This window comes from Apteryx rowi, unplaced genomic scaffold (assembly GCF_003343035.1).
Source record: "Apteryx rowi isolate R43461 unplaced genomic scaffold, aptRow1 scaffold_17, whole genome shotgun sequence".
Taxonomy (NCBI): Eukaryota; Metazoa; Chordata; class Aves; order Apterygiformes; family Apterygidae; genus Apteryx; species Apteryx rowi.
This window is the reverse complement of record NW_020447974.1, coordinates 3,197,673-3,224,988: the sequence shown is the minus strand read 5'-3', so window position 1 is coordinate 3,224,988 and position 27,316 is coordinate 3,197,673. Positions and strand designations below refer to the sequence as shown.

The 27,316-nt window shown below is 39.7% G+C and overlaps 1 protein-coding gene across 1 annotated transcript; it reads left to right on the top strand.

Moving 5' to 3' along the window:
• Positions 1-7,651: 7,651 nt before the first annotated feature.
• SLC27A2 (solute carrier family 27 member 2) lies at positions 7,652-25,594 on the top strand. Its single transcript, XM_026060685.1, has 10 exons — positions 7,652-8,129; positions 11,220-11,429; positions 12,693-12,851; positions 13,390-13,514; positions 18,018-18,212; positions 18,575-18,665; positions 20,265-20,463; positions 21,079-21,176; positions 23,794-23,924; positions 25,418-25,594. The coding sequence occupies exons 1-10, from the start codon at positions 7,652-7,654 to the stop codon at positions 25,592-25,594; spliced, it is 1,863 nt and encodes a 620-aa protein (XP_025916470.1).
• Positions 25,595-27,316: the final 1,722 nt, after the last annotated feature.

Genomic DNA, 27,316 nt, shown 5'->3' with positions numbered 1-27,316 from the left:
TAAAAGAGGCTGGAGTACCCTTGGACCAAACAAGATGACAGAGCTTGTCTGTTCAGTTTGCTATAGCTCAGTAAATTACGCTACAAGAATAAAGCCTCTTTTGCCCTTTCTAAGAAAATATAGTTCTTCGATAAGCACTTTCATTTACCTGATGTTCTTGTTGGCAGCATCTGTGACTATTGTTCATACTGTTATGACTCTTAGAAGTCTGCTGAGCTAAAGTATAAGCTTGCTTTGATGGTGGTATGGTGACAAATTATACATGCAGGGTTCAATCTTGAATGTCTCCCCCTGAGGACTTCATAAATTCATTGCAAGTTTTACGTTCAGTCTGGTTCAAAAATCAGACACGTGGATGTCATCTGCTCTTCCATCAGAAATGAAAACTATGACAAAGATAAAATTGCCCTCTACTAAACAAACGGTATCTGAACTAGCTTTCGCTGACATAGGTCTGGAATAATGTTGGCTTTGCATCTATAATGAACTAACAGAATTCAAAATCTAATTATGGAATGGAAACATTTTCTCAGCTCCAGAAAACTGGACAAGGCTCCTTGTGGAGGTTCTAAATTAGGAGACAGGATAATTCTTGAGCTCTGACAGCTCCCTTCCCTGATCTAGATGAGCACATCTGTTCTGCTGCAACCCCAACTATGTCCATCCAAGAAAGATGAGGATGGGCGCAGAGCCAAGAATCCAGTTTACATCCAACACCAGGAATCTCTCACATGTCATTGCAGAATAGCACAATTTGGCTCCTAGAATTTCCTATCAGTTGCTTCTAACACCTCTACAACAGAAAGATGAGTTTCACTGTGACTCAGACAACTTCACCTAGAAGATCTTTAGACAGTCATAACTGAGGAAAGAGCTAAGTCAAAGTTGGCCACTCGAAATAATATAAAATAGTTTAAGATCTTAAACTTTAATATAGTAGAAGCAAACATGATATTGTAAGGAGATTCAGCGGGCAATTTTTCAGCAAAATAGGTTTTAAATCGCAAAATGTCAATTTCTTGAAATGGAAATGTTTTGGAGCCAACAAATTTAGGCAGAATATAGGAAAGGTTCCCTTTCCTTCTTCCACTTTCTGCTGCAGTTTTCCATGTAGGCTGCTGGGAAGACAGGTATTCACAGCCTGCCATGAGTGCTACATTTATTCTACAAGCCTTCTGGCATTGCAGCATAAGAGTTAGATCTCCAGCTAAAGCTACTAGCAGCTTTTGAAGACCAGCTGCCCTCTCAAGATACCATATATGCTTCTAACCACTGGGCTAAACTAACAAACCATGATACGCAGGATGAAGTAGCTAAGATCCATAACCATTAATTGCATACATAGCAATAGTACTGGCATTTAGATTTTTCATACTATCCTGCTAGCACAACTCCCATCTCTTCTGAAGCACAGCAGATCTTGTGTATGTCTACACCATTTGAAATCTATATCTGGGGCCTATAAATCTGGACTGTTTATCCACATTGCTTTGTTTAATATGAGTCAAGCCATGTTTATTCACAGCCAGGCTGCACCTGCTCATCTTTTAAAAGTAAGGTCACTACTGTAAAATGAACATAAAACACCTTGTGGCAGACTGAAGTAAAGCAAAGGCACCCTGCAACAGCTAGATTTCTTGATTTTGGGGGTGGGTGGAAGCAGCTGGGCAATATATTAGACAAAAATTTCTTGGAAATTCCAGGGTCACAGGAGAGGTTTGCTCACTCTGAGGGAGACTTTTTGGAGGCTGCAAATTTTGCAGCCTCCTTTTGGAGTTTGCAAATTACTTTAGTGAACATATGGGTCAAGTCAGTTGCAGAGTGGACCAGCAAGTCAATTCACCTAGCTGACCAACTAGAACTTCTGATGCATTACAAATTTGCAAGCATCATCCCTCAGGAGTGGGGAAAGATCTAGAATAATACTGATAAACTGCTGAAGTTAGCGGTTTAAGTGGTGCCAAAGAACTTACTTCACTGACCCTCATCTGCTGAACCTTTGCCAGAGAGAGGACAAAAATGGAATGCCTTGAACTTTGCCAATGAATGGGTTCAGTGACTTACCTCTCCGTAACTGTGAACTTGTTTCTTGCATTTACAAAAATGATTCTGCCTGGTTAGTAGACACATTGCAACTCATGTAGAAGCTGGGAGGGGACAGAAAGAGAAAATGAGAGAAAGCATGTAGGAAAGGAGATCAAGCTGTTGCTTATTACCTCCTCACTCTCTCCTTTGCATTGTTCCTACTACTAATATGACCCTTTGATGAGCCAATTTTACTCAAAGTCAGCAGAGAACTCACCCAACAAAATACCGAACTTTCTTTTGGTTTAGTGAGCTGAATTGGTCACTGAAGTGTCAGAAGATCACTAGAGCTAGAGCAAGGGAGGCAGCAGAATTAGGAGGCTTACATACAGAGGAGAGGGAAATGTAATCACCCCTTTTGGCATCACCAGTGTATTAGATCAGCTAAGCCCCTCTCATTTAATTGCAATCTTACAGCAACACTGTGATGATACTGCAAATAAATCTTGCAGCCTTTAATAACAACTGCAGTAGCTGTGGATTTGAAAATGGGACAGGAAGGCATTTGAAAATGGAAAATGAAGATTGAAGACTTCAGCTCAGCAACCCTAAAAAATAACTAGTTGTGGCTTTCAGTGGGAAAGCCCTGGTGAACCAGATGAGAAAAAGCAATACCTAGCTGTCCTGTTTCAGGGACTCGCTCAAGGCACAACTCATCCACTCTGAACCTTGTCTCTCTACCACTGGTCACCAAGTAGCTAAGTGTGGTTCTATGGTATGATTACTGTCATTTCAGCTAGCTAGAAAGGAGTGTGCCATCTTGTATTGTTGCAGTGAGGTCTCCCATCAAACCATTAAAGAACAGAAAAGAAAGCAAAACAGCGGAGAAAAGAAAGGAGGCTGTCTGCACAGAAAAAGCTGCAGCAGGGAGCATCCCGTGGTTAGCCAGCATAAGGAGTGCATAGCTTTACCGTGCTCCCTGTCTAGGGAAGGCTACATGCCTTCCCCCTAACTAGCAGTACAGACAGCTTGAATCCCAATTTAATATAAACTTCCAGTTACTTGTTACCCTCTGGTGACATCTTGTGGATCAGAGCAAGATAACCCTGCCTAATCCCGCAAAGCCATGAGTGCCCTAACCTGCAGAGAGGAAATCTCTTTTGTACAGGGTAGATGGAATTGGTTTAGCTTTTCTTTAATTTTTCTTTCCTTTACTGCTCTGTAGATAGCATAAATGAGCTCTATAATAACAAGCCCTATAAAAAGAACCAAAAATAGAAGTAAAAAGGGAAAAAAAGCAAACAGGAGAGTAGAACATGGAGTCTGAGAAAAGAGGAGGGTAATAAATAAATGTCATGAACTAAATTTTCTATCAACAAAACTGTTTCCAATATCCAAAGCCTAGTATAAGCAAGCGTTGAGCTATTAGGAGTTAATAGCCGAAGCTGATGGGAACTTCTGCACTGCTTGTCACAACAGCAGGAACATGCAAATAATCATCACCACACAATCATAGCTCTTTGTACCCTGCAAATATTAAGCAGCTAACCCTCCGAGTATGCCTGTGCATGCAGCATCATTCACAGAGGCTGGAACTGAAGATTCAGCTCAGATCCAACTTGGGATACTAAGAAATGGAAAAGGTTAGTAATACTCTGCTAAAAATATTAATTGATTTTGGAATGTTAATTTTGGAGCCTCCAGTTTGAAATACTCTGTGAAATTTAATTTAAAAATTTTGACAGGTATCAATCTATTGCTTTACTACAGTAAATTTTTATTACTTTAATGCAAGTGAGCAGCCAATGTCTGTGGCTTTGCTGTGGTTATTTGTCATTTATTCTGAAAATACTTTCTCTAAAAGCTATTCCAGTCTAACTTTCCATGGAGACATACTTATCCCAGAAGGTAAACTTCCAAACAAAGAGTTATTCCAAAATAGCTGTAGCCCTTTAAATTCACATCCTATCTTACCTCAGAATAATATGTAGCAAAGACACTCCTGGTTTCTGAGAGAAATACCAGCTCACACCTTCATATTCAAAAAAATGTATACATCATAGAGAATAACCACCCAAGTCCAAAAGAGAATGCTTGAATCCTTAGGAGTCCTGACTGTATCCTCAGCAAAAGAAATGAACATTTTAACAGTAATTTCACGGGGAAAGGACAGAGTCAGTGAGCTCTAACACTGTAAATCACTAAACATTTTTTTAATTATTAAAAAACAGCAGCTTACCAATGTGCAATAATTCGCTTGTCATTTTTATCCAATATCTCCAGACAGCTATGTTGACCAGTGTAAACAGATGGTATGCTGAAAATGATAAAAGGTTAAGTTATGGTCCCACAACATAGGAAAAAATCATTCCACATAACAAGAAATACATTCACTTGTGACCTCTGCAGGCACCTTGAAATATGATGCATCACATGATTGATGCAGAGAAAAGAAAGAGTGCCATGAACATCACCTATCATGAAGATATGATAAAAGTACTTGTATTTCAGGTGCTCCCACAAAGCATTAAAAGAATGGGAGGGGCAGTGAAAGCTGCAGAGGAGGAGACTATGGAAAGGCAGGACACATGGAAAGTCATAAACTCATTAACTGAGTACCTGTTGAAAATGGTAGCGAAAAGGTTTGAGCAGCCTCTGGTTGCCACACAGGCCTATGCCTGTGCGGAGTCCCAAAGGGGTGCTTGGGCAGGAGCACTTGCCCAACATCAGCAAGAGACGTTCTGCAGAGCCAGGCCCCTGGGCATGTCCAGCCCAGGGTGGCACTGCTGACTGCCCCAAGGTGGGCAGAGGGGGTCCAGTTCCAGTACAGGCACAAGCACGCATGCTTCTTGCAACACCAAACAAGGGTCAGCCAGTCACAAGAAACTCCATCAGCTCTCTCCAATAAATCTGCATTTAGAATAGCTAATTGGGGAAAAAGAAAAAAGGAAGGTGTAGGTATTAAATAAGGTTTATTAAACTATAAAACCTAGCAAGCAACTAAGCCAATAAAACAGCACTCCTTTGCCCCAAGCCAAAAATAAATGATACTTGATTCAGCAAAAATACTGAAGCTTACACAATGCAATTTATAGCCAAACTGACACCTGGTTGAGGAAAAATATCAATACATACTAAAGCAGTCCATAACATTAATCAGGCACAAGGTAACCCACATGAATTAGTAATTCTCTCACAAAAAGAATGTAAAAATCAGAAAAGCAAAAGACATTTCAAACCCATGTGCCATATACAGCATGTTTCATGATATTTCATTAACTTCAAATCAAAATATGAATTAGCAGTTAATTACCTATTAAAGTTGCCATGGTAATGAGAAATACTTGAACAACAAAACTGTATGTAGCAGTAGACTAACACACCTTCATCCCTTGGGATTACTTAAGAAAAATACATTGTCCCAGTGTGCACCACAGACTAATTCCTAAGAGGGCTTTACTTTGTATGGTTTTAGAAAACAAGACAAATCTTAGTGCTAAATCAAAAGTATCAAAAGGAACACTATAAACATAGGTCATTAGGACTTGGCATATATTAGAGAAAATAACAGGGACAGAAGTGTAGTTTGTTTCAAATTTGGAGACTTTACACTGTTGACAAAATTACTGCTTGAACTGTTGAATTCTAGTTGCCATTGCTAGGTTAACATCAGTAAATATTGCCCCTGAAGTTTACCCTGGCTCAACAAGCTAGTTAGCTCATGATTGAAATCGGTATGTAGAGTTAACTTCTGTGAGTGGACTGTAACTGGAGGAGGGCGAAAAAGGTGTAGCTCAAGGTACAGCTTAGGATAACATTGTATTGTGAAAAAGCTGGCCAGCAAAACAAATCACAGAATCACAGAATGGTTGAGGTTGGAAGGGACCTCTAGAGATCATCTAGTCCAACCTCCCCCTCCTCAAGCAGGGTCATCTACAGCACGTTGCCCAGGATTGTGTCCAGACAGCTTTTGAATATCACCATGACTGTCAAAAGTTAGCCTATACATAAAACAGTTACTATTCTGCTGAGTTAGCTCTCTGAACCAGCTCATCACTCAGTCTCCATGAGTTCTAATACTGGCACATGGGGAGGAATATGTGAGCAGGAAAGATGCTACTGGCTTTAGGGCACTTGAAATCCACTGGATCCAATTTCAACTGCAGAGGAACTGCCTGGGAGGTCCAACTACAGTTAAACTAAATGGACAGGTCTGCTCCCTCCCACCCAGCTTGAGTATCCATCACTTCCCTTGCATTAGAGCTAGCTACCGTTCATGCAACAGCAAACTGAATTCATCTGGCAGGCCAGTCAAAGTCTCTAGGAAAGAAAAAGGTTTGTTGGCAGATCACTGAGCTGAATCAACTCAGCTGGTGGCCAAAGAAATACCCTATCTGACATAAAGGAAGAGCAGGAAACTCCTCTCGGTGACACAGAGCAAAACAGCAAGAAATATGGCCTTTATTCCCAGCAATGGCTGCCAGTAAGTTCTGGTTGCTATGTCCAGTCAGAATGGTGAAATTCCTGGAGTTGCTTCAAGGTTGTCAAAGTAACCAATGGCTCTCCTAGCCTTGGACAAAAGCAAGGCAGAGCGACAGACTGTAAATTCCTTTTGTGTATCTAGAATACTAATAAATATTTTTATATGATTAAAAAAAAATCAAAGCACACACTAAATTTTCAGCTTATTCAGTTGTTGTTTACCTATTCCGCCTATTTGCCACACAGCCAGGAAAAGCGCCAGGGCTGGCACAGGAGGAGGGCAGGACCATGTTCCCCAGGGTGAGCTGTGTGAAACCACGGCAGCTTCTCACCTGATCTTCTAGGGATGTCCTAAATCTCTCTTGGCGTGAATCTTTACTAGGTTTGGCTGCCTTTGTCAGTGATGACTGCAAAGGGGGAAATCTGTAGTCTGTATACAATGCAGTGCGCATTCTGCCTTGGAGAGAGGTGTCAGGCTTGTTTGTAATGAAACGTGCCAACCTTCTAGCACCCTCAGTCCGAAACTCTCTTCTCCAGCACCTGGACACAACTTCTGACACTGCAAGCAGACATGTAACCCACCACCACCACCGATCGCTGCCAGCTCCGCAAGCTGTAACTAGAGCTTGGCGCCGCTGGGAACGCTCAGATTCCCAACAACGGTCCTCAAACTGGGCAGCAAGTGCCACCGAATTAGACAACTCTTCCGGGAGCACGGAGGGGTTGGGGGGGGAGAAGGACCGGCTCTGCCGGTCAGTCAGCGCTTGTTGGTGCCAGGGCACGAGCGGGGCGCGGTGCTCGGCTCTGCCCCTGAGGCGCCGACGGAAGAAGTAAGTGGGGACCCGGAGGGGAGGCGACCCGTCGGCAAGGGCAGCCCGCTCGGCCGCGGTGAAACAGGGACCGAGGGGCGGCTCTGGCGCTGTGAGGAGGAGCGGGCGCTACCGTTGGTCCCCCTCAGCCCCGCGAGGCGCGGCCGTTGGTCCCCCCTCCCGCCCCGCGAGGCGCGGCCGTTGGTCTCCCCCTCCCGCCCCGCGAGGCGCGGCCGTTGGTCTCCCCCTCCCGCCCCGCGCAGCGCAGTGCGGCCGCCGGGGCCGAGCGCGCGCGGCGCGGCAGAAGGGACGAGAAGGGGCGGCAGCGCGGAGCCATGGTGCCGGCGCTGTGCACCGCGCTGGCGGGGCTGCTGCTCCTGCCGCTCCTGCTGCGCTGCGCCTGGCCCTACTTCTTCCAGGACTTACGCTTCGCCCTCACCATGGCGCGGGTGGCGGGGAGGGTGCGGAGAGCCGGCGCCCGCCGGCCCGCCCGCACCCTGCTGGACGTCTTCGCGCGGCGGGCGGCGCGGACGCCGCACAAGCCGCTGCTGCTCTTCGGCAGCGAGGTCTCCACCTACGAGCAGGTGGAGCGGCGGAGCAACCAGGCGGCGCGGGCGCTGCGCGACGCCGCGGGGCTGCGGGCGGGCGGCTGCTTGGCCCTCTTCATGGGCAACCGGCCCGCCTACGTCTGGGTCTGGCTGGGCTGCGCCAAGCTGGGCTGCGCCATGGCTTGCCTCAACTGCAACATCAGGGCGACGTCCCTGCTGCGCTGCTTCCAGACCAGCGCGGCCACGGTGCTGCTGGCGGCCCCAGGTGAGGAGAGCGCCGCCCCGAGCCCCCGCCCGGCCGGCCGGTGAGGAGAGAAGCCGCTGAGGCGGGCCGCGATCGCCGGGTAAAACCCTCGGGCGAGACGGGCGAGGCTCCTCCGCGCGGGGCTTCGCGGGGGCACCTCCGCGGGCGGGCGGGCGGGGCGCCGGCCAGCAGGGCCGGGTTGCCCCCTTGGGCCCTTCCCCGGGTCTCCCCGCGGCGGTTGAGTGCCCCTCGCCCCCGCGGCGCCCCGCAGGCGCTGGAGCGGGGTGGCCCGGCCGCAGCAGGGTGCTGAAGAGCAGGGCCTGGCTGCTTCTGCTGGTGTCCCGGCATCCAAGAGCTGAATTTGGGGATTGGAGAGGTTACATCAAATCAGGCGGATGAAGAGTTTTCTGGATAATTTGCACCATGTTTGCATTTTCTGATCAAGTGCAAGACATGAGAATTGAGCTCAGGCGCTTTGTTATTTGATAAGGTTGATGAAGCCATAGTACTAAAATAACCCTCAGTCATACACAACATTGTTCCCAGTAATGTTCCCAGTAATGTTCAGATTGGAAATAATTAAGGTCATGCAGAAGAATCCTCTTGGTGCAACTGGACAGCGACTTAGGCACCTTAAGGTGGTTGCAGTCTATATAAAAGCTTGTGTCAAGTTTCAATTCAAAGACAAAAAGTGAATGCACCTAGATGAAGGACATTATTTTTTTGTAAAATAGACATGTTGGTGGAAAGCTGCGTTCTGTTCCGTATTGAATAGAGACCTTATTTCATGCCTAGTTTTTCAGCTCTCTGTATATATATTTGTATGTGTGTATATGTATGAATGCCTGACGGTATGTGAAGTCAAAGACATTGTTTATCTGCCCAGTTAAAAACATTTACATTAATACATATCTGTTCTCAGCTTAGAAAGTTGAACTCATTCTTCTACTGCATGTGATCAAAGTATTTTATATGCCCCAAACTTTAGGAGTTCAAACGCCAAGTTTTCTCCTTTCTTGATCAGTTTCTACCTCACTGAAAAGAAGTTCTGTGAAATCTCTGAGCTTTCAAAATTAATTGGTATTTGTCAACATGTATGGGAAAAACTAATGTGTGCAAGAGAAAATTAATTTTTCTCCTTCCTTCTCAACAATTTGAGTAATCAGGTATTGGTCTCAAATTTTCTAGAAAAGCCTTCAGCTCTGGGAAGGGAATTTTTAAAGAAATAGTTTGCTGAAAATTGAGCTTTATTAATGAAAGCTTACTACATGCTTAAATCTACTAGTGATCGCTGATTATAAGGAGAGGAAAGAAGTCTTTTCTGTTGGACCTTGGTTCTGTCTATCCTTATTAAGTTTCATCCTTTATTTTGCTTCTCTAGGCAAAAGGTAAATATTGAGGAATTAGAACTTATCATCATACATGATCATGTCTGTGTGCTTGCACAGACAAGTTTCCAGGAAAAAAAATATGTTGAATTCATTAATACAGATGATATGCTATTAATGATATCTACAACAAAAATGGATTTCCAAGTTTATTGGAGGGTTATTTACCTCTGTGAAAGTTCATTGGAGGATTATTAATCTCTAAGGTGCCAGGTTGTAAAATGTGTGCATAAAAGGCCTTATTTTATCTCCTTCATGCCTGATTGCGGCAAAGGAGCAAAACTCTCCTCCCATCCAGCTTTACTCTTTGTGCAGCATCTGTGYGGTGCCAGACAGTATGGTGGAATAGAGGAAGACAGGCCAGACTATACTAATATTTTGAGATTTCTGTAGCTGTTCACTAAAAGAAGCCTCCATTAGATGTTCATGAGTAGCTCAGTGGCAAAGGGATAGATAACCCTTGTAATCCCAGGATATTGTTTGGACCAGAGTTGCAGCAGAAGTTCAGAATTGCTTGATTGGGGATTCCAAAGTCTGTCAGACTTGAAAAGTTTGTTTTTGTGCAATTGGGACAAGCTTCTGATGCAGGTCAGGGCTTTATCTATAGTCAGTTAACCTGGAAATACAGTTTTGAGTAGTAGATTTAATTCTCAGTATTAAGATTCCTAAGAGATCTGTTAATTTAATAATATTTTATTTACTCTTTGTTTTGAAATAAAATGGGTGCTGAAAAATAGATAACATTATGAAAAAAACTTATATTACGATGTTTCAGTGAAACTGGTGTTGAGGATTAATTTTAAATTGTTTAAATGGATAATTCACAGGGAAATTGCCTGTGATCTGGAAGGCATTTAGCCTGGATTTCTAAGGAAAAAAGGTATATACAATTGCAACTGTCTACTCATCTTTGCTAACAGCTCTTGAATCCGTTACCCAGTTCAATTTGTTAAGGGAATAAAAGCCTCAAGGATGATTACATACCTTCAGATTTGGCAGAAATTGCCAGCAGGTAGAGGAGAGAGACCAGCATTAGCGCTTCAATAAGAGAAAGGCAGTCAGGACTTGACGATACAGGGAGTTTGCCTACTCAGATTGCATATAACTGCAGTCATACTATCTCTTGTTGGCTGGAGATACTGGAGGGACTATACAGGGAAATGGGACATGTGGAGGAGACAGGCATACAAAGAGGTAGGACAAAACTGCCTAGGAGTCCAGGCATTAGTAGTTCCATTACTTATGGAGTAACTCACTTTTGCAGTTCTCCTCTGTGTGTTGAGACTTGAAGAAGGTGAGGTTCATCTTTGTGAATAAAACATGGTGAGATTTAAGCAGCACCTGCTGTTGTGTGCGCAGTTGCCGGGTAAGGCGTCTCCCACTGTGAAGAGGGAACATGAGCAACATGGAGCTGGTTAGGCCAGGTGCATGCTCCCTCCAAGTCCCACAGGGTATGCAGGCATGGGGAAGTGTGCCTGGATGGCACCTCTTTAATTCTGTTTGTCCATTCAATCTCCTGCTGCTGAAGATCATATCAGTCCCAGTTCTGTGGGGAGACACTGTTTCTCTTCAGTCCTTTTGCTGGATTCTGAAGTGACTTGGGTATGAGTTTCTCTAACAGCAATTGAACATGAAAGCTCTTGAGGCAAAAGTTGATGCAGTGATAGTACAGTTCACTGAAGAGTACAGAATTTTCTTATAATACTTTTTTCCTCCCTTTAAGAGTTGAAGGAATCTGTTGAAGAAATACTGCCATTCTTGAAGGAAGAAAATATTAAAGTTTATTACCTAAGCAGGACATCTGTTACAGAAGGAGTTGAGAGCTTTCTTGATAAAGTAGATGCTGCTTCAGATGAGCCTACTCCGTTGTCTTGGAGATCAGATATAACCTTTAAAACTCCTGCCATGTACATTTATACCTCTGGTACTACAGGTAATGTAAATTCATAAAAACTACATGGAAGGCCACGCATGCTTCCTGACGCTGTGATTTTTGAGTAAGGATAGAATCTGTTACTTCACATAATTCTTGTGCTTATTCATTCCCTCTGAGGTGACTGAAAATTTGATATTGATATCTAAAACCAAAAAAGCATATAGAACATAGGCTGACTTTAAGCATCAAGTCTGTGGGGAGAGAAGGGTGTAGAAGCCAATTAAATATACGTGTTTTCTGCCAGTAAAGTAACCATGCATCTGCTGTCTCTTATCCCTGGACACACTGCTGCCTTAACTATGTGTCTCAGCACCCATCTCACACCCAGTACTTTGGATCATGAACTCTAAATGCTGGCCATTAAGTCCTTGGGTGCCAGAGTACCAAAAATAGTGAATGCAGCACAAAGTACAGCTAGTCATAGCCACCATGCAGAACTGTAGCTGGTATAGGAGCTGCTGCCTGCTTTACATAAAGGTATCTAGTGTTAAGAGCGCTTAGCTACAGCACAAACTGGGTGACAAGGATGAAGAAAAGGTAGGGTATGCTTCCACCCTAGCTTAGTCCTTTAGCCTTTCAGTGAACAGCCCTCCCTTGGAAGGGAGGAAGCATGAATTTGAATCCTTTTAGGCTGCAGAATACCAATAACTCGGGTGTCTTTCCTCCTTGGTAACAGCTCTAGCAGCTCCGTTCTTACATAAATGGCAAGCAGTGCCATCATTTTGTCTTCTAGCATCTGTTTCGCAAGAAGAAGTAAGAATAAGAATAAGTAGCGAGTTCAACAGTGTATGATGGGAAACCAGGAAAAGATTTTGCAATATAAATTCCAATTTCACATAAGATGATTCAGAGCTGTAAGGAGATACCTAATTCCAGGAGAGATGCAAGATTTGAGACTCATCGCTGCTTTAGCATTACCATTCCCATTGCTTAGCATGCTAGATTCTTCAAATCCCATTCCTTGGTAGCTATTTTTCCCCATTCTCTAGGTACTTATTCCTAGGTACCATAGTATCGGGAATTTGGAAACTTAATGGGAGATAATCATCTAAAAGTTACTTGTGGGAAGACACAGCCTCACTAAGGCTAAACCCTAACATGTTTTCTAGACACTAAATGCATACTTCCCTGAACTCTAGAACTATAATTTGCCTAGTCTAATGCAGGCATCAGAGAATAAGAGAGGAAACCCTTTCTTAAACCCTTGTGAAACTGAGTGGTCTTACTAGGTTTATTGTTCATCTTTTTGGTCGGCTTTAGGTCTTCCCAAGGCTGCAGTGATAAACCATGAACGAATAATGCTAGCTTGTGGTTTGTTTGATGCCGGCAAGGTTACCTCAGAAGATATTGTGTATACTGCTCTACCACTCTATCACAGCTCTGCCCTCCTTGTTGGAGTCCATGGATGCATCATGAAAGGTACAATACACTTGACTAGTACAAAGTGTTACTGCGCAGAATTCACGCACAGATGTGATCATACAGATAGAGTTGCTCCTTAGCTACCAACCTTGAGGTGAAATAGTTGGTTATACATGTCTCAATAATCTGGGACCCCATAAGCCAAGAGACATTCTCATTTCTGATTACTCTCTGGTTTTCACATGACTTACACAGATCTTTGCCCTATACAGATTTTATTTCAGCACCTGGACAAACAGGATATAGCCTATCCTACATGACAGCTCTTTGCATAGCCTTTGGGTTAACCAGTGTAGAGTGCCATATGTTTCATCTACCATAATAGTTTTTAACTTTTTGATAAATAGAAATAGAGGTTGAATTAATTATTCAGCGTGGATTGTATTTCAATATGTTTTAGGAAAAATATTTCTAAAAACCTATAAAAACCTAATTCTACAAGTTTTCTATAATGTTGCACTAAGAAATTCTATACAGTATTATGATATCACAACAATTGTTCCTTTTGTTGTTTGTTTTACTTCTTTCTACACAGGTGCAACTATTGTTTTGCGTGCCAGATTTTCAGCAAGCCAGTTCTGGGATGACTGCAGGAAATACAACGTAACAGTGATACAATATATTGGGGAAGTGCTTCGGTATTTATGCAGTGTGCCACAGGTGACAACTACTTTTTTCGTGTGTGTGTGACTAATTAGACTTCTGTGAATATTGTCTATGTTCAAAAGAAATCTAACTGTAAGGAAGAGATAATACACATTAACAGTTGTAAAGGATCCATAACTGAGCATCTGTCACATTCATTGAGTTTACTGTGCACTCCATGGCCAAAAACCAGGGGAAGCCTTAGAGCAAAAACACTTTTTGGTTTTGAAAAAGTCTTTCTCTAAGTCAGGTTGATCAGTTCCTAGTTAACAATTTTTTCCTTGAAAGTTTAGCAAAAATCGTTACTTTATTGGAAAAACATTGATTGATCAGTTGAGCTACGTATGTGATTCACTTTCCCATTATGCTTTGTTAATCAAATTTTAATATACTGTTACTGCAAAAGGCATACATCTAGTGGAAAAACAGTGAGAAGCAATGTTCTATCTGGTCTGGGAATGCTTTTGGAAGGCCAGAGTATTCAAATGAAAAGTGCATGGACTGTGACAATAATACTGTTGAAAATTTTTAACTATAATTTTATGTAGTAAGTTTTATGTTTAGATAGTTCTTTCTGCATGAGAGTAAAGTAACTTTTTTGCAGAATATTAAAAATATTACTCAAGATGAGATCTTGCTGACTTCCAGACATGAACTGGGACTAGTAAGAGTTCAAGGAAACAGTTCCAGATAAAATAAACTATTCCAAAGATTTGAGTTTGAAAGAACTTTACGTATTAATCATCAAATACATCCAATTAATTAAAATAACACAGTAAGCAGTGTTCTTATTTACCATTTGTACAGTACCGAAGAAAACAGACCGTTGATGTAGGGGATCTTAGGTAGTACTAAAGAGCTGTACTCTTCTCTAATGAGATTTACAATCTCATGGCACACTAACATGAAGTTTTTTCAAGGAAAAAGGAGCTGGTGGCTTGAATTAACCACTCTTTGAATAGTGGAACAATCACAATTAATCCTTTAATTGACATTCTGTTAAAGTGGATAGAAAAAACACATACCTTATGTGATCACTCTTGTTGCAAACCAAAAATCAGTGAGGGATTCCCTAGGAACAAAAGGAGCTGTGTCATTTCATATTTAGGCAATGTTTTACTTGGGTTTTTTGAAGGTAGGAATCTTAGCTCAAGACAATCATGACCTGCCCCCCAGGTGAAAGCTTTAATGTGATTATTTAAGGATAGCTACTTCTAAAGGTACACTTAACATACTGTCACGATAGTGCATCTATTCATAAATACCTTCCTACTAAGATCCCTCCAGTCATGTTAGTTAATCCTTGATTTCAAAAACGTGCTTGCAAAAAATTACTTTCGTGGAGGGAGGCCTCGTGAATAACAATTAGAATTTGGTAAGAACGAAGGTAATATCCATCAGTTTTCCTAGCACCGTTTGATAACCATAAATCAGAACAGAGAAGCAGGTCTGCAGTTTCTTTGTGATTTATGTATGTGTGCAAAATATCAGATATAAAGAGTTCTTTTCTGTCGCTGGTTACAGAGATATGAAATAACTTCACTGAAATCAGTAGAATTTTTCAGGAAATTGGTATATAAGCAAGATTCTGCTATTCTTAATATTATCTCTTCATGAGTTGTTAGCCCAAAATGAGCAGTTAATAACATAAAATAAAGTTTCATAATAATCTTAAGAGTGGGCCTCCAGATCAGAGCAGTAGTTGTCATCAAAAAGTGTGAGTGAAGAAGATTTAAGCTGTGTTAAAGAAACTGGGCACTTGAAACATTTACTTACAGGTGGTGGTAACTTACCTAAGAGTCCCGCTGTTCTTGGAAAATCCCGAATAGCAAAGCGCTCATTATCCAGTACTCAACTGGTATAAACAGGGGGAGGAGGAAACAAAGTGAAAATTATTTCCTTCCATATAGCAATTTTATTGAGAAAATAAGCTTAAAGAATGAGCTCATATACTTGTGTTTGATAGAGTTGTGTCCTTTTATAGTCAGAATTCATATATGAATATAACTGAATCACAGGGCATACTCTGTAACTTCCTGAGTTTAATCAGTATCTAAAAGACATTTGCAGTTGCCAACAAAGTATAAATCAGTTCCTGAATGGGCTGAGTGAGTCTGGTAATGTTAGCCACGTAGAGACATTTAGCTTAATCCTTAAAATGACCTGGTAATTAAAAACAACAGATTAGTTAGATAAGCTGATGAACCTGAAGCCTAATGAAAGAATGAATGATACAGTTGAGTTGTATTTGAGGCTATCTTAGAGGTTACTCATTATTGGCTTATCTACAAAGACCAGATTTTAAGTAAGACCCAGGTTGCTAAGCTTCCGTTATTTAATATAAGGTTTTTTATTTACTCAGTACAGAGAATGCAACATGAGTAGAGAAAGCACTTTTACATAAGCAGAGTTTACAAGCTCAGTGTCTGGTGCCATATACCCATGTGCATGCTACTTTGAGTGCACAAATCTCCCAGAAAGATGCAGTTAACAGCTTAGAGTACAAGAACTTGACCCTGTGTATATTATTACTTAAATACTAGTGGTGCCAAGAGGGTTTTGCCCATTATTGAAGATACAACAAAGAGACGGTGTTTGCCATGAGGAACTCAGTATGAGCAAAATCCACATTGATGTAAGGTGTTATCTGCCTTAACTAATGCCCTTTCATTACTGAATTTCCTTACTGCACTAGTAGTTATCAGTGCTACCATTTATTTCCCTTGCATATCCACAGAAGAAAAAAGGTCAGTGTGTGTCACAGCTTTCTGACTGTATTTGCAGCTAACTTAAATAGTCATGTCAGAACAAATGAACAGTCCAAGTATTATAGAAATCACCTCACAGGATACCCCTTCTTCCTTCCAGTAACTGTGACTAATTAATGGCTAAATAACAAGTTTTCTCTATTTGCCTAAGCAAATAGCAGGGAGGGGATTGAAAATACAGATTTCAACAAGAGATGAGGGACAGTGTGGAGCTAAGCAGCAACCTGTCCCCAGTGAAACATTTCAAAATAGGTGTGTTCTAAGTTCAGACCTACAAATCCCCAATGAACTGGAGTTGGAAAAAAACTTCCCAGGAGAGACTAGGGTATTGTGCACACCATTGTAGAACATCATCTGCAACAAAAAGATTTTGTAAAAAGTGAACAGCAAGTTGTTTGGACAGCATGCAGACTTTCAGCAGATAAATTTGGTTGTTCCATTTGCAGTTTAATTCTGCTCTAACATAGTAATGGCAGTTCTCTCAGTATCTCAGAGAGGAAGATATATTAATATATTTCTTCTTTAGATTAAATTTAAACTTCCACTGCTAGACTGTATCCTGTAGAAAAACAGTAGTAATCCCAAAGTTATATGACTGAAGTCCAACATAAAATTAAAGTTTTACAGTATTTAAAAATTGCACCTATTTTAATGTGGCAGTTTTTGTCCTTTTTTGGGAATATGACGTTATAAAACCAATTCATTTTTGTCTTAATGGCCAAATGCCTCTCTTGAAGCACTCCTGAAAAGAGCAACATAGAGAAGTTAGAACTTCCAGTGTTCCACGCTTGTCTTCTAGCCCCATCATCTAGAACCTTGTCCTTTGCATGGTATTCCCTGAAAGACGTAGAGCTAACATAACTGTTCTGCACAAATGCGCACTCCAGTCTCTTGCTGATAGAATAAGATTATTCTATCAGCGAGGTATTCCAAGTTAATAAGCCATTATATATTTAAAAGACTCTTTGTGCCTTAAAGTACTATTAAATTAGGTATTACAAGAAACAGTTGGAGAAAAAGGCAAGAAGTGGGACAAAACAACCTTCCCATATTTTGCTAAAATTCTCTCAACTATTGTTACTCATTAGCACATTAGAAATATTTATGAATTACAAGTGTACAATGCAATTCATTGCTTCCTATTGTTGAGGATAAATATAAACATCTAAGAGAAGGCATAAGCAGGACTATCATCATCAATATGTGTTTGTCACTTTACTCTGTAAACAAAAAGGTTTCATAGCACTATTTAAAAAATGAATGAAATGTTGTAATAGCATTTTTAACAGGCTCCATCCTGCAGTGTTCACTTATTTTGGCAGAAAGTTTGCTAACAAAGATTCCTACCAGTGATTTCCTTCCCCTCCCCTAACACCATTTTAAGTCATACAAATCTTTTGCTGAATTTAGGGTGAATTACTCTTTGGCAGATAGTCACCACAAGGCTTACAAACAAAATAAGTTAACATGGTGCCTGGGTTTCATTCTGACTTTCTGCTTACATTAATTGTTCCTGTCCTCATCCAAATCAAGTTAACTACTAACAACAGTAAAATATTTAGCCCAATTGTTCAGTAACTTCTTCTCCTTTTATCCTTATCATAACCACGTGCTTAATTGTAATGTTTGCACATGTTTTACTTCAGAATATGCTCAATACTTTAGCCTAAAGTTTCCTTCAGAGTTTTTCAGATGTAGAAGCTTTCACTCCGTAATGAAACACTAATTCATGACTCTTTCTTATTTCCAGAGAAAAAATGATCAGGATCACAAAGTCAGACTTGCCATAGGAAATGGGATAAGGACTGATGTTTGGAGGGAATTTATCCGAAGATTTGGAAATATTAGTATTCTAGAGTTTTATGCTTCAACTGAGGGGAACATTTCCTTTGTTAATTACACTGGAAAAATTGGTGCAGTGGGAAGAGTGAACTACTTACAGAAGGTAAGATGGATAACAAAACTTGGCATTCTGTGCTTATTGGTGAAGTTTAGTATATTGCCAAGGGCCCACAGCAGGCATGATAAATTGGGAAGCACCCAGGGCCCAGATATGTGTTTGGCAAATGTGCCCAGAGAGAAGAATTACAGAGAAGTACCCAAGTACAGTCTGTGAGTGCCCATGCTAGATAGCACTGACATCTCTCACTAGTTCAGGTAAGAAAACATTGACACTCAGCACATCCATTTGAAATGTGATATATTTGGCACCTGTTAAAGAGAAAGCTGAATATGTAGCATAATTATGAAAATATTTTTCAAAGATTGAATATTCATGTGTGTATACATTTTGCAAATTTTCACTAGAAAATCTTACGCTATGAACTGATTAAATATGACGTAGAGAAAGATGAACCAGTCCGAGATGAGAATGGATACTGCATAAGAGTTCCCAAAGGTAAAAACTTAACTCCTTTAAAAAAATTCAGAAAGGTGTGTACTTTTAAAAATATTATATCTTTGCATCACTTTTATCTGGAAAGATGCTGAGAACTGCCATTGAGTAAGCCAGTTTTTAAATAGAAGTTAGAAAATACATAACAAATCTTGTACTATTGTAATACAACTTAACAGAAAGGTAAAAGTACAGTGGGGAATCAAGCAAGTGTACACTTTAACTTTCATAATTGTTCTAGTCTTCATAATGGACATGCTAACATTTTTACCTTTGACTACAGATCTTGACTTTCAGCTAGAGTTATTTAATTCTTCTCAGACTTTGTACTTAACATGCCACTAAAGAAACATTTGCAAAAAGAAAGCAATTCCTTTTGTCACTGGAACTCTTCATCATTGGCAATAGAAAAAGCACACATGAAAGTACTTTGCTTATACCTTACCTTAATATCAGTTTTCATAGCTGGGGGAGTTTGTTTATTGGCACAGGCGTACCTGGGTTTAAACCAAATATGTCAGATACTTGTGATTTTGTTGGATTCTGTTGTATGTTCAGTCATTTGTGTGAGGGAGGAATCTGAGTGAGCACCCCAGGCTAGACAGTGAGACACTGTCTCTATGTAGAATGGGACTGGGGGACAGATAACCAGCTATGTTAAATTCCCATTGCTGAGGAACATAGCAGTTATGTTAACAGAGGGTCTGCCCCATAGGCATTCTCTCCTATGCCAACTCTCCTTATGGAGTCTCTTGAGTTTAGGTGAGGAGGGATGCCCACATGTACATTCCTCTGTGTTAGGATTTACATATGTACATTTTAGTTATTGAACTGGGCAGGAGTGAAAAATACCTGCAATGTAAGAGAGAAGACTATAAAATGTTAAAAAAAAATGTAAAAATGTAAAATCCCAGGCTTGAAAAACAGGATGGCGACAGACTGTTATCTTGCGGTTAAGCTTCAGTTTACATAAACATGTAGGTGTTCCTTCTCCCTTCAAAAATTACTCCAGCTATAGCAAATGAAAGAGTAAAGAACATACTAAGCAGCCTTTGGGGCAATTTTGCATGCAAAGTAAGCAAGCTGAAACCCAATACATTTGGTTTCTAAATGCAACTGATTCTTTTCGTTGAGAGGTCAGCAAGTCCCACACCAACTGAGATACCTGGAAGTAGCCTGTACGGAGATTGACCTTCTGAAGACATTCCTGGTGTCATGTGTAGGTTTCCTTTGTAGGCACAGTTCCTATTGAGTCATGTGTTTTAAACTGAGGTTTATGAAGCTGCCTAGAGAATCTGAGCAACTGTTTTCCACTTAACTGGTATCAGACAAGACATCAAAGACTCTCTTCTGCATTAATACAGGCAGGTGATAATTTGTATTATCTACAGGTATTCCTACTGAGAGCTAATGAGTTGAGAGAACAAGATGAAACTCTTAATCTGTACCTCCAAAGCTAATTTTTAAGGAAGATGTTTATAGAAAAAAATCTCAAATAATTCTGTAATGTGTGCAGACCTCAATAGTGTAGTGAAAATTGGTTAGTTTGGGCAATTTCCACTGTGCTTTTAAATGAATAACAAATGTTTTTCCTCTTCATAGGTCAGCCAGGACTCCTGATCTGCAGAATCACCAAATATGCACCATTTAGTGGCTATGCAGGAGCAAAACACCAAACAGAGAAGAAGCAATTAAGAGATGTCTTCCAGAAAGGGGATTTATATTTTAATAGTGGTGACCTTTTAGTGATTGACAATGATGACTTCATTTATTTCCATGATAGAACTGGAGACACATTCCGGTTAGTGTATTTATTTAAATGCTTATCACAGGAAAAAAATATTTATTAATTCTCAAGTTTAATTTCACGTTTAAGCATTTCGTACTGACTGATGAAAACTATTTTCTCTGACTTTAGTCAGAAAAAAGAGGACTCTGTATCACTTCTGTTGTATTTTAATCATTTGTTTTTATATACAAAACTACAACAAGTTCAGTTTAGGATGATAAGTGAATACTATTTTGAATAGTTCTCATTAGTCAGAATCCACTCACACTCACAAACCATTGTGGTTTCCCATTCACTACCTTTTAAAAATTCAGAGTTTATAGAGCCTAGGATAGAAATTAAGGTAAGTGATATTTTGGTTTTTTAGTCTGTTTAAAGCTCTATTAAGCATGAGTAAGCTGAGTGTGTTAGATCCTACTGAGATTTGAATATTCTGGAACATGCCGTTAAAATTTGCAGCATGTTTTTCTCTACTTTTAATAACAGGTCCCTTGTCCCAGTGGAAAAGTGCTTTCTGACCTCAAGCTCAGTGCTCAGCCCATTATAAAGTCAGACATTAAAACGCTACAGATCACTATGAGTAATATACATAGCAATTATGACCTCTATCAACTGCTTATATTCTAGGTGGAAAGGGGAAAACGTTTCTACAACTGAAGTTGCAGACATTTTAGGATTGATTGACTACGTTCAAGAAGTTACTGTATATGGAGTATCTGTTCCAGGTATAAATGAAACATTTGAAGTATGATAATGTTTTTTTTATACGTTAACAAATTTTGTTACACTGAGAACTGTAGAGTATAGGTAGTCCTCCTTTAGCGTCTCTATTTTTGTAAGTTACATTTGATGCATTCTATAATTTCAGTGTATGCCATATTAATTAGCTGAGAAAACATAGCCAAAGCTTATATTAATATAGTATACAGCAAGAATATTAACAGGAAAATAGAAGAAGATTTGAGAACAAGTATCTTGGATACAAATGGTGTTGTATGTTTTACAGCAACATAACTCTACAATTACTGTAGAATGAGACAAACAAAATAAACGTGAAAGGAATTTCTAGAAGAACAAGAAAGTCACTTAAGAAATTGATTCTGCACCTGTTCTGCACCTTTCTTTAACAATCTGAAGCAATGCATAAAGTTGTAAAACACTTACTGCCTTTTTTCTACTCCTCAGATATTGTGAAATCTTAGAATTTTAGAACCTCTTTAAGACCTTATGACAGCTATTATTTTTTAAAAAATTGAGAGGCATTGCTGCTTAATCCAGATTCCCAAATGTTTTGGTGGACAAAAGAGGGAACAGACAGCTTTATTCTACTTTCTTGTGCTCCCATATTTTGGAGGTACCTTCCTGTCCATTTGGCTTCCTTACTTACCTAAGTTCCACAGGACACCCATCTAGCTCCTCACTCTAAATGTGTTGTGATGGACAGTTGAAATGGAATTCATTCTTCTAGTGTAGTGCAGGGATCTGAAATCAAACAAACAAGATTAGATCTGAAATGAAATCCTGAATATTTTTGAACTTGCGTTGCACTTGTGGTTTGGACCTGTTGGCATAATATATCACATGCCCTTTGGAGAAGTTTAAGAAGGAGTCTAAGAAGGAGACTCCTACAAAAGTTAACAAGCATCAAATTTTTTCGTAAAGCCTTCCAGACTAGAATATATCATAACATAGGTCACATCACTGACAAATAAGTATTTCGGAATTGGAAGACAGTGCTAGATTCCACTCTTCCTGCATCCACCACCTCCTTCCACCATTTGCTGAACACATGAGAATTTCTGTTAATATTCTGGTCCATCCAGTGTCTCTACTAAAAGTGAAAAAGATGAGAATGGAAAGTCTTGGTGTTTCTGAGGCTAGAATAATGAGAATGTTTATGAACCAAGGTGATCTATCGGAATAGTGGATTTAATTCAAAGAAACAAAAAAGCTCCTTTATTAATCATTTATGCCCCCACCATCTATTGAAGTAAAATTAAAGCCTCTCTCTTTAAATCACTCGTGTTTTCAACTGCTTTGTGGTAGCGATAAACACATTGTTGCCTGGGAGACATTTTAAAAGCAAGGTAACCACGTAAGTGGTCTAGAGTTCCTTATATATGTCTCAAATTACACTGTAGGAGAGGAGGAAAATACACTCCTATTCCCAATGCTCTTGTAAAACCATGTAGAAGAGGTGCTAATACCCAATTATGGATTTGCTTTATGAGGAAAAAAAAAAACACCAGATGATTGTTCAAACCCAGCTCTCACTTTGCCATTGTGCAAGTGCTGTGTGGATTTTGTATTTAAGTTTTTTCTGCTTTACATGGTATGGAAATGTTTTTACTTCAGTAATGTAGCTGAAGGTGATCGTGTACACCACCTGAGAACTCTAATTCAGCACTCTAGATTCCGAATAAAGAAATATGAATGCCAGGTGGCTTAAGTACATCGTATGAAAGGTAAAAGAAAACAGATAGCTCAAAAGGAACTGTAGAACCATTCGTCTTAAACTTGCGTATTCTTGTGCTCTGCTTTTCTTTAAGCTTTAGATGCCACTTTCCTTTTTCACTTGCTCTTGTATGCAATTTTATGAAAGCACTGATATCGTTCTAATGTGAAAATTTTGCATACTATCCGTTTCCCTGTAATCAATTTAAACAGTACTTGTCCTTCCAGAATCATTTCACAAAAACGTAACAGAAGTGAGCATAGGATTATTTATGACTAAGTAATATACCCAGATCTGATCTGATCTTCTTGAAGTATTTGTAATCCCAGACAACAGAAATAACACCAACAGGTTAGTGTTTATATTGTGCCCCATCCCCAGCCACCAAAAGGGGAGGGCAAAAGCCCTCTCAGTATGTGGTTAAACAAGTTTTAAAAAAAAAGATCTGTAGTACTTGGATTCTTGCAGCACTTAATTCAGGTGGTGATAAACAATGTTAAACTGGGTCTTATTTCTTTCTCTCCTCTTTCTTCATGGATGAGTTTGTCAGCACAATGAGTACAAGCAGATTTACAGTGTTTTATTATAAAGTAAATTAACTCACACAGCTGAATGCTGCTGCAGGCAGACTTCCACCTCTAAGCACTGAGACCTGACATTCAGCTTGCATTGAAACAGGGAAATAAGGATGATTTTCAAAATGTCTGTCATCCATCATTCTGATGATAGGCTTTCAAAAGAATTTGGCATCTAGGGTGCTGAAGCCCTAAGAAAATCTAATCGCTTAGATGTCTAATGGAAAGTATGTTTTCTAAAATTGCTTAGGGGGGAAGATTAGTCTGAAGTCTTAAATGAACCATGGCCATTTACTGTCATTATTCCTTCAGGTTATGAAGGCAGAACAGGAATGGCATGTATTCGACTGAAGGAAAACTGTGAATTTGATGGTGAAAATACTTACAGACATGTTCACGCTCACCTTCCGAACTATGCAAGACCTCGTTTTATAAGGATCAAGGTAAAATAGTGTTCCTAAGTAGCTTCTGTGCCTTTGTCCACATTCTGTTTTCTCTTGTTTCTGTGAGGACTATGGACTTCCTAATTATGCTAGCAATTCTCAAAGGGCTTCTTTTGACTCTCACTTGCTCTTGTCATTTACCAATATGAAAGTAGAACTGGACCCAGGTGTTTTAGTTCATCCTGGAAAAACAAAGCTGCATGAGCAGATACAGTTATATTTTAACATATAGAAACAGGAAGATCTTTTAATGGAAAATATCATACTTCCTGTTGCATTCCTTCAGCACACTAACAGAGTTGTCTTTTCAATTTACCACTTCTACAAACTGTTCTGTTCAAAATAAAGATCAACTCAGAAGTAACAACTTGCAAAAGAGCAGCCTTAGATTTTTTCATATTAGTGAATAAATAGCTAAATTGTAAATAAAATTTAAGTTGAATTAGGAAAATGTGAGAACTTCACTCTAGCAGTACTTCTCAGGGTATTTATTTAAAATAAATATACCTTCTTTCAGTTAGATTTTGTATTCACTGAGATGATTCAAGAGAAGGAGTAACACAGAGATACTAGCATCCCTAACTACTTAATTGATCTTTAAACTTTTGAGTTACTATACAAACAAAGCAGCTGACCAATCAAGGTAGTAGTTTGTCTTGCCATCCCAGGTGAAGCACATTGAGACTTGCCTAACCTCCAACTGTCTTTTTTTGCTGTTCTTTTCTGAGAGAAAATTCTTCTCTTTTTTGATCTGAGAACAAGGTGCAGATATGCTAACAGCACTCACTGTCATCAAAGACCTTCCTGTGGGGTCAGTTTTCCTTATCCCAGGTAGTTTTTCTTAGGGCCTGACCTCCATCAGTTTCTTGCAAAGCACTCTTTACAGATACCTGCATCAATCAAGAACCATTACTCTTTAAGAAGATGATATTGCACCCTGTTGGTGGTCTGAACAACTTGGTTAACTGGCTACCACATTAGCTTTACTAAACAAAGCTTTAACTGATGGATGTTAAGTGAAAACTCATCTCTAGTGCATGATTAAATGAATTGCTGGATGAAACCCATGACTGAGTAGAAGTTGGAAATGGCATGAGTAACGTCTCTAGTGTTTCCATGCCTCATTTAAAGAGGGTAGTGAGGAAAACCTTTCAGTAATCTACTACTGTGGCCCCCGAGTTTCTTTCATTCAGATTAATTACTGACCCACATACGCAATAGTTGAACTATTATCAGATGAATGCAGATAGATTAAATCTTTATTAGTAAGAATTTGACTTCTGTGCTGTATGGATTTATACATAATGCCCATCTCGGAGACAAGAAACATCCATTGTTCATGTTCTAATTACCTGTAACTTTGTACAGATACTACCTAGAAGAAAAGTTCAAGGCTGTTCTTTTCTGATTCTCTTTAAATGTGGAAAATTTAATCTAATTTGTCATAATTATGTGCTGCCATTGATAAGTAGAGATTTAATTTTGTTTTGCAGAGCACCATTGAACTCACAGCAACTTTTAAGTACCGTAAAGTACAACTAGTGGAGGAGGGTTTCAATCCAGCAGTCATCAAAGATTGCCTGTATATCCTGGATGAAAAAGAAAATATGTATGTACAAATGACCCAGGACATTTATAACTCAGTAAAAAAACATGACTTCAGATTGTAAGCATGTCCAAAAAATCCATGTTTTATAATCAGCTTTTAAAGCATCTGTTATTCTAACACTGCCAGAAAATCCCATTTATTAATATTAGCAAATATCTGTATCTGAAATAATGTGTGAATATGTGATCATTTTAATAAAATAGAACTGCTCTGACACCACTTATATTTCAGCCTGGATTCTCCTCTCCTTCATACCTTGTATTTCTTACCTACCATCTTTTTGCTCCCTCTTTTAAGTTTTATCTTTTCTAAGCTGCCTGCTCTAAGTAGGAGTGCTTCTATCATCCAGTGCATTGTTGCTGTCACCTTTCAACTCTCCACTCTTCTCAGGACTAACCCTGATTGTTGAGGCATCTATGACTGTTGTTCTGTCAGAATTGTCTGTCACACATTCACACTGCATATAAGCAGGTTTCCCCTTCATGAATTAGGTGCTCAAATAGGCTGTACTAGGATAATTCAGAATTAGTCAGATGGATACATATACACACACAGTTTTAGGCCAATCCCATTCTTGTTAAAATTTTTTTACTTTCTATGCATTAATATATTAAATTTGTAAGATCTCTTATAGCTGGAACTTGCCTTACCCTTTCCATAAAAACTCCATCATTGCTTGCATACTACATAAAGAATAAACTGGAATGCCACACTATTTGCTCAAGTCATATTCTGCGAGTAGGTCAAGTATTCTGCATCTGGAACTTGAGAACACTCCAACTGTAGCTACCAAGTTTACCAGCACACTGAAACCATCATCGTAAGTCCCAAGTAATTAACATTCAGGCTTGTTCTTAAACAGTTTAAATTGTATACAGGTTCTCATCTGTATTTACAGAATTTCTACTGATCTGCTTATGTGAAGAGAAGGCCACATTAGCATTAACTATCCTGGATAGCTAGTATAGCACAGGCTCCTTCCCACAGTGTGTGGATGTACTGTATTGTTAAAACTATGAATATTTGTATTGGGCATCTTGGCATATGAACGTGAGTACTATGTAAGACACCTTTATGTAAGTAGATTTATATTCATGCTGGAAGGTGAGCCACGATAACTGCATTAGTAAAAAAAATTACATCCCTAGTCAAAACACAGTATTCATTAACAAAGACTGTTAAGGAAGCTTACGGTTATCTCAGATTAACTAATGCAAGAAAGTCTAGGTTAGATGCTCACATCATTAACTTTTACCCATTGCAGCAGTACCTTCTCTTTTTAATTTTCATGCATCAGGTAATATATATACAAAATAAGAATAATTTGTAATAACTTATAGCTATTTTCCTTTGGCTGTAAATAGGGTAATGGCAGGCAAGATACTTCATAATGAAGCATGCTTTAAGTTTTTCTATAATAAAAAAACAAACCTGCAAATAATAATACAGCATAGTATAAATAAATAAATACTTACTAGGAAGAGTTGGTAGGCCAAATTTTACTGCTGCTTGTAATACATGCCCCAGTAATCCCCACTGTTGTGTAACAGTATGGAAATTGGTCTGATTGATTGACCAGACTCATTGCTTATATAACTTAAGAACAGCTATACTGGCCCAGCACCCTGCCTTAACAAGGGCTTATTGCAGCTGTCTGGCAATGACTATGAAGACAACGGCAAGCATCTAGCAATTCTTCCCCAGAATAGTTCCCCAGCAATCTTTATGCTTCCTGACTCAACAGCAGACACTCTGAATTTGAAACTGCCCTCAGTGGCTTTTT

Coding starts and splice junctions, on each gene's coding strand:
- SLC27A2 (XM_026060685.1), top strand. CDS start 7,652: ATGGTGCCGGCGCTGTGCACCGCGCTGGCGGGGCTGCTGCTCCTGCCG. Junction 8,130..11,219: donor GGTGCTGCTGGCGGCCCCAG/GTGAGGAGAGCG, acceptor CCTCCCTTTAAG/AGTTGAAGGAATCTGTTGAA. Junction 11,430..12,692: donor TTATACCTCTGGTACTACAG/GTAATGTAAATT, acceptor GGTCGGCTTTAG/GTCTTCCCAAGGCTGCAGTG.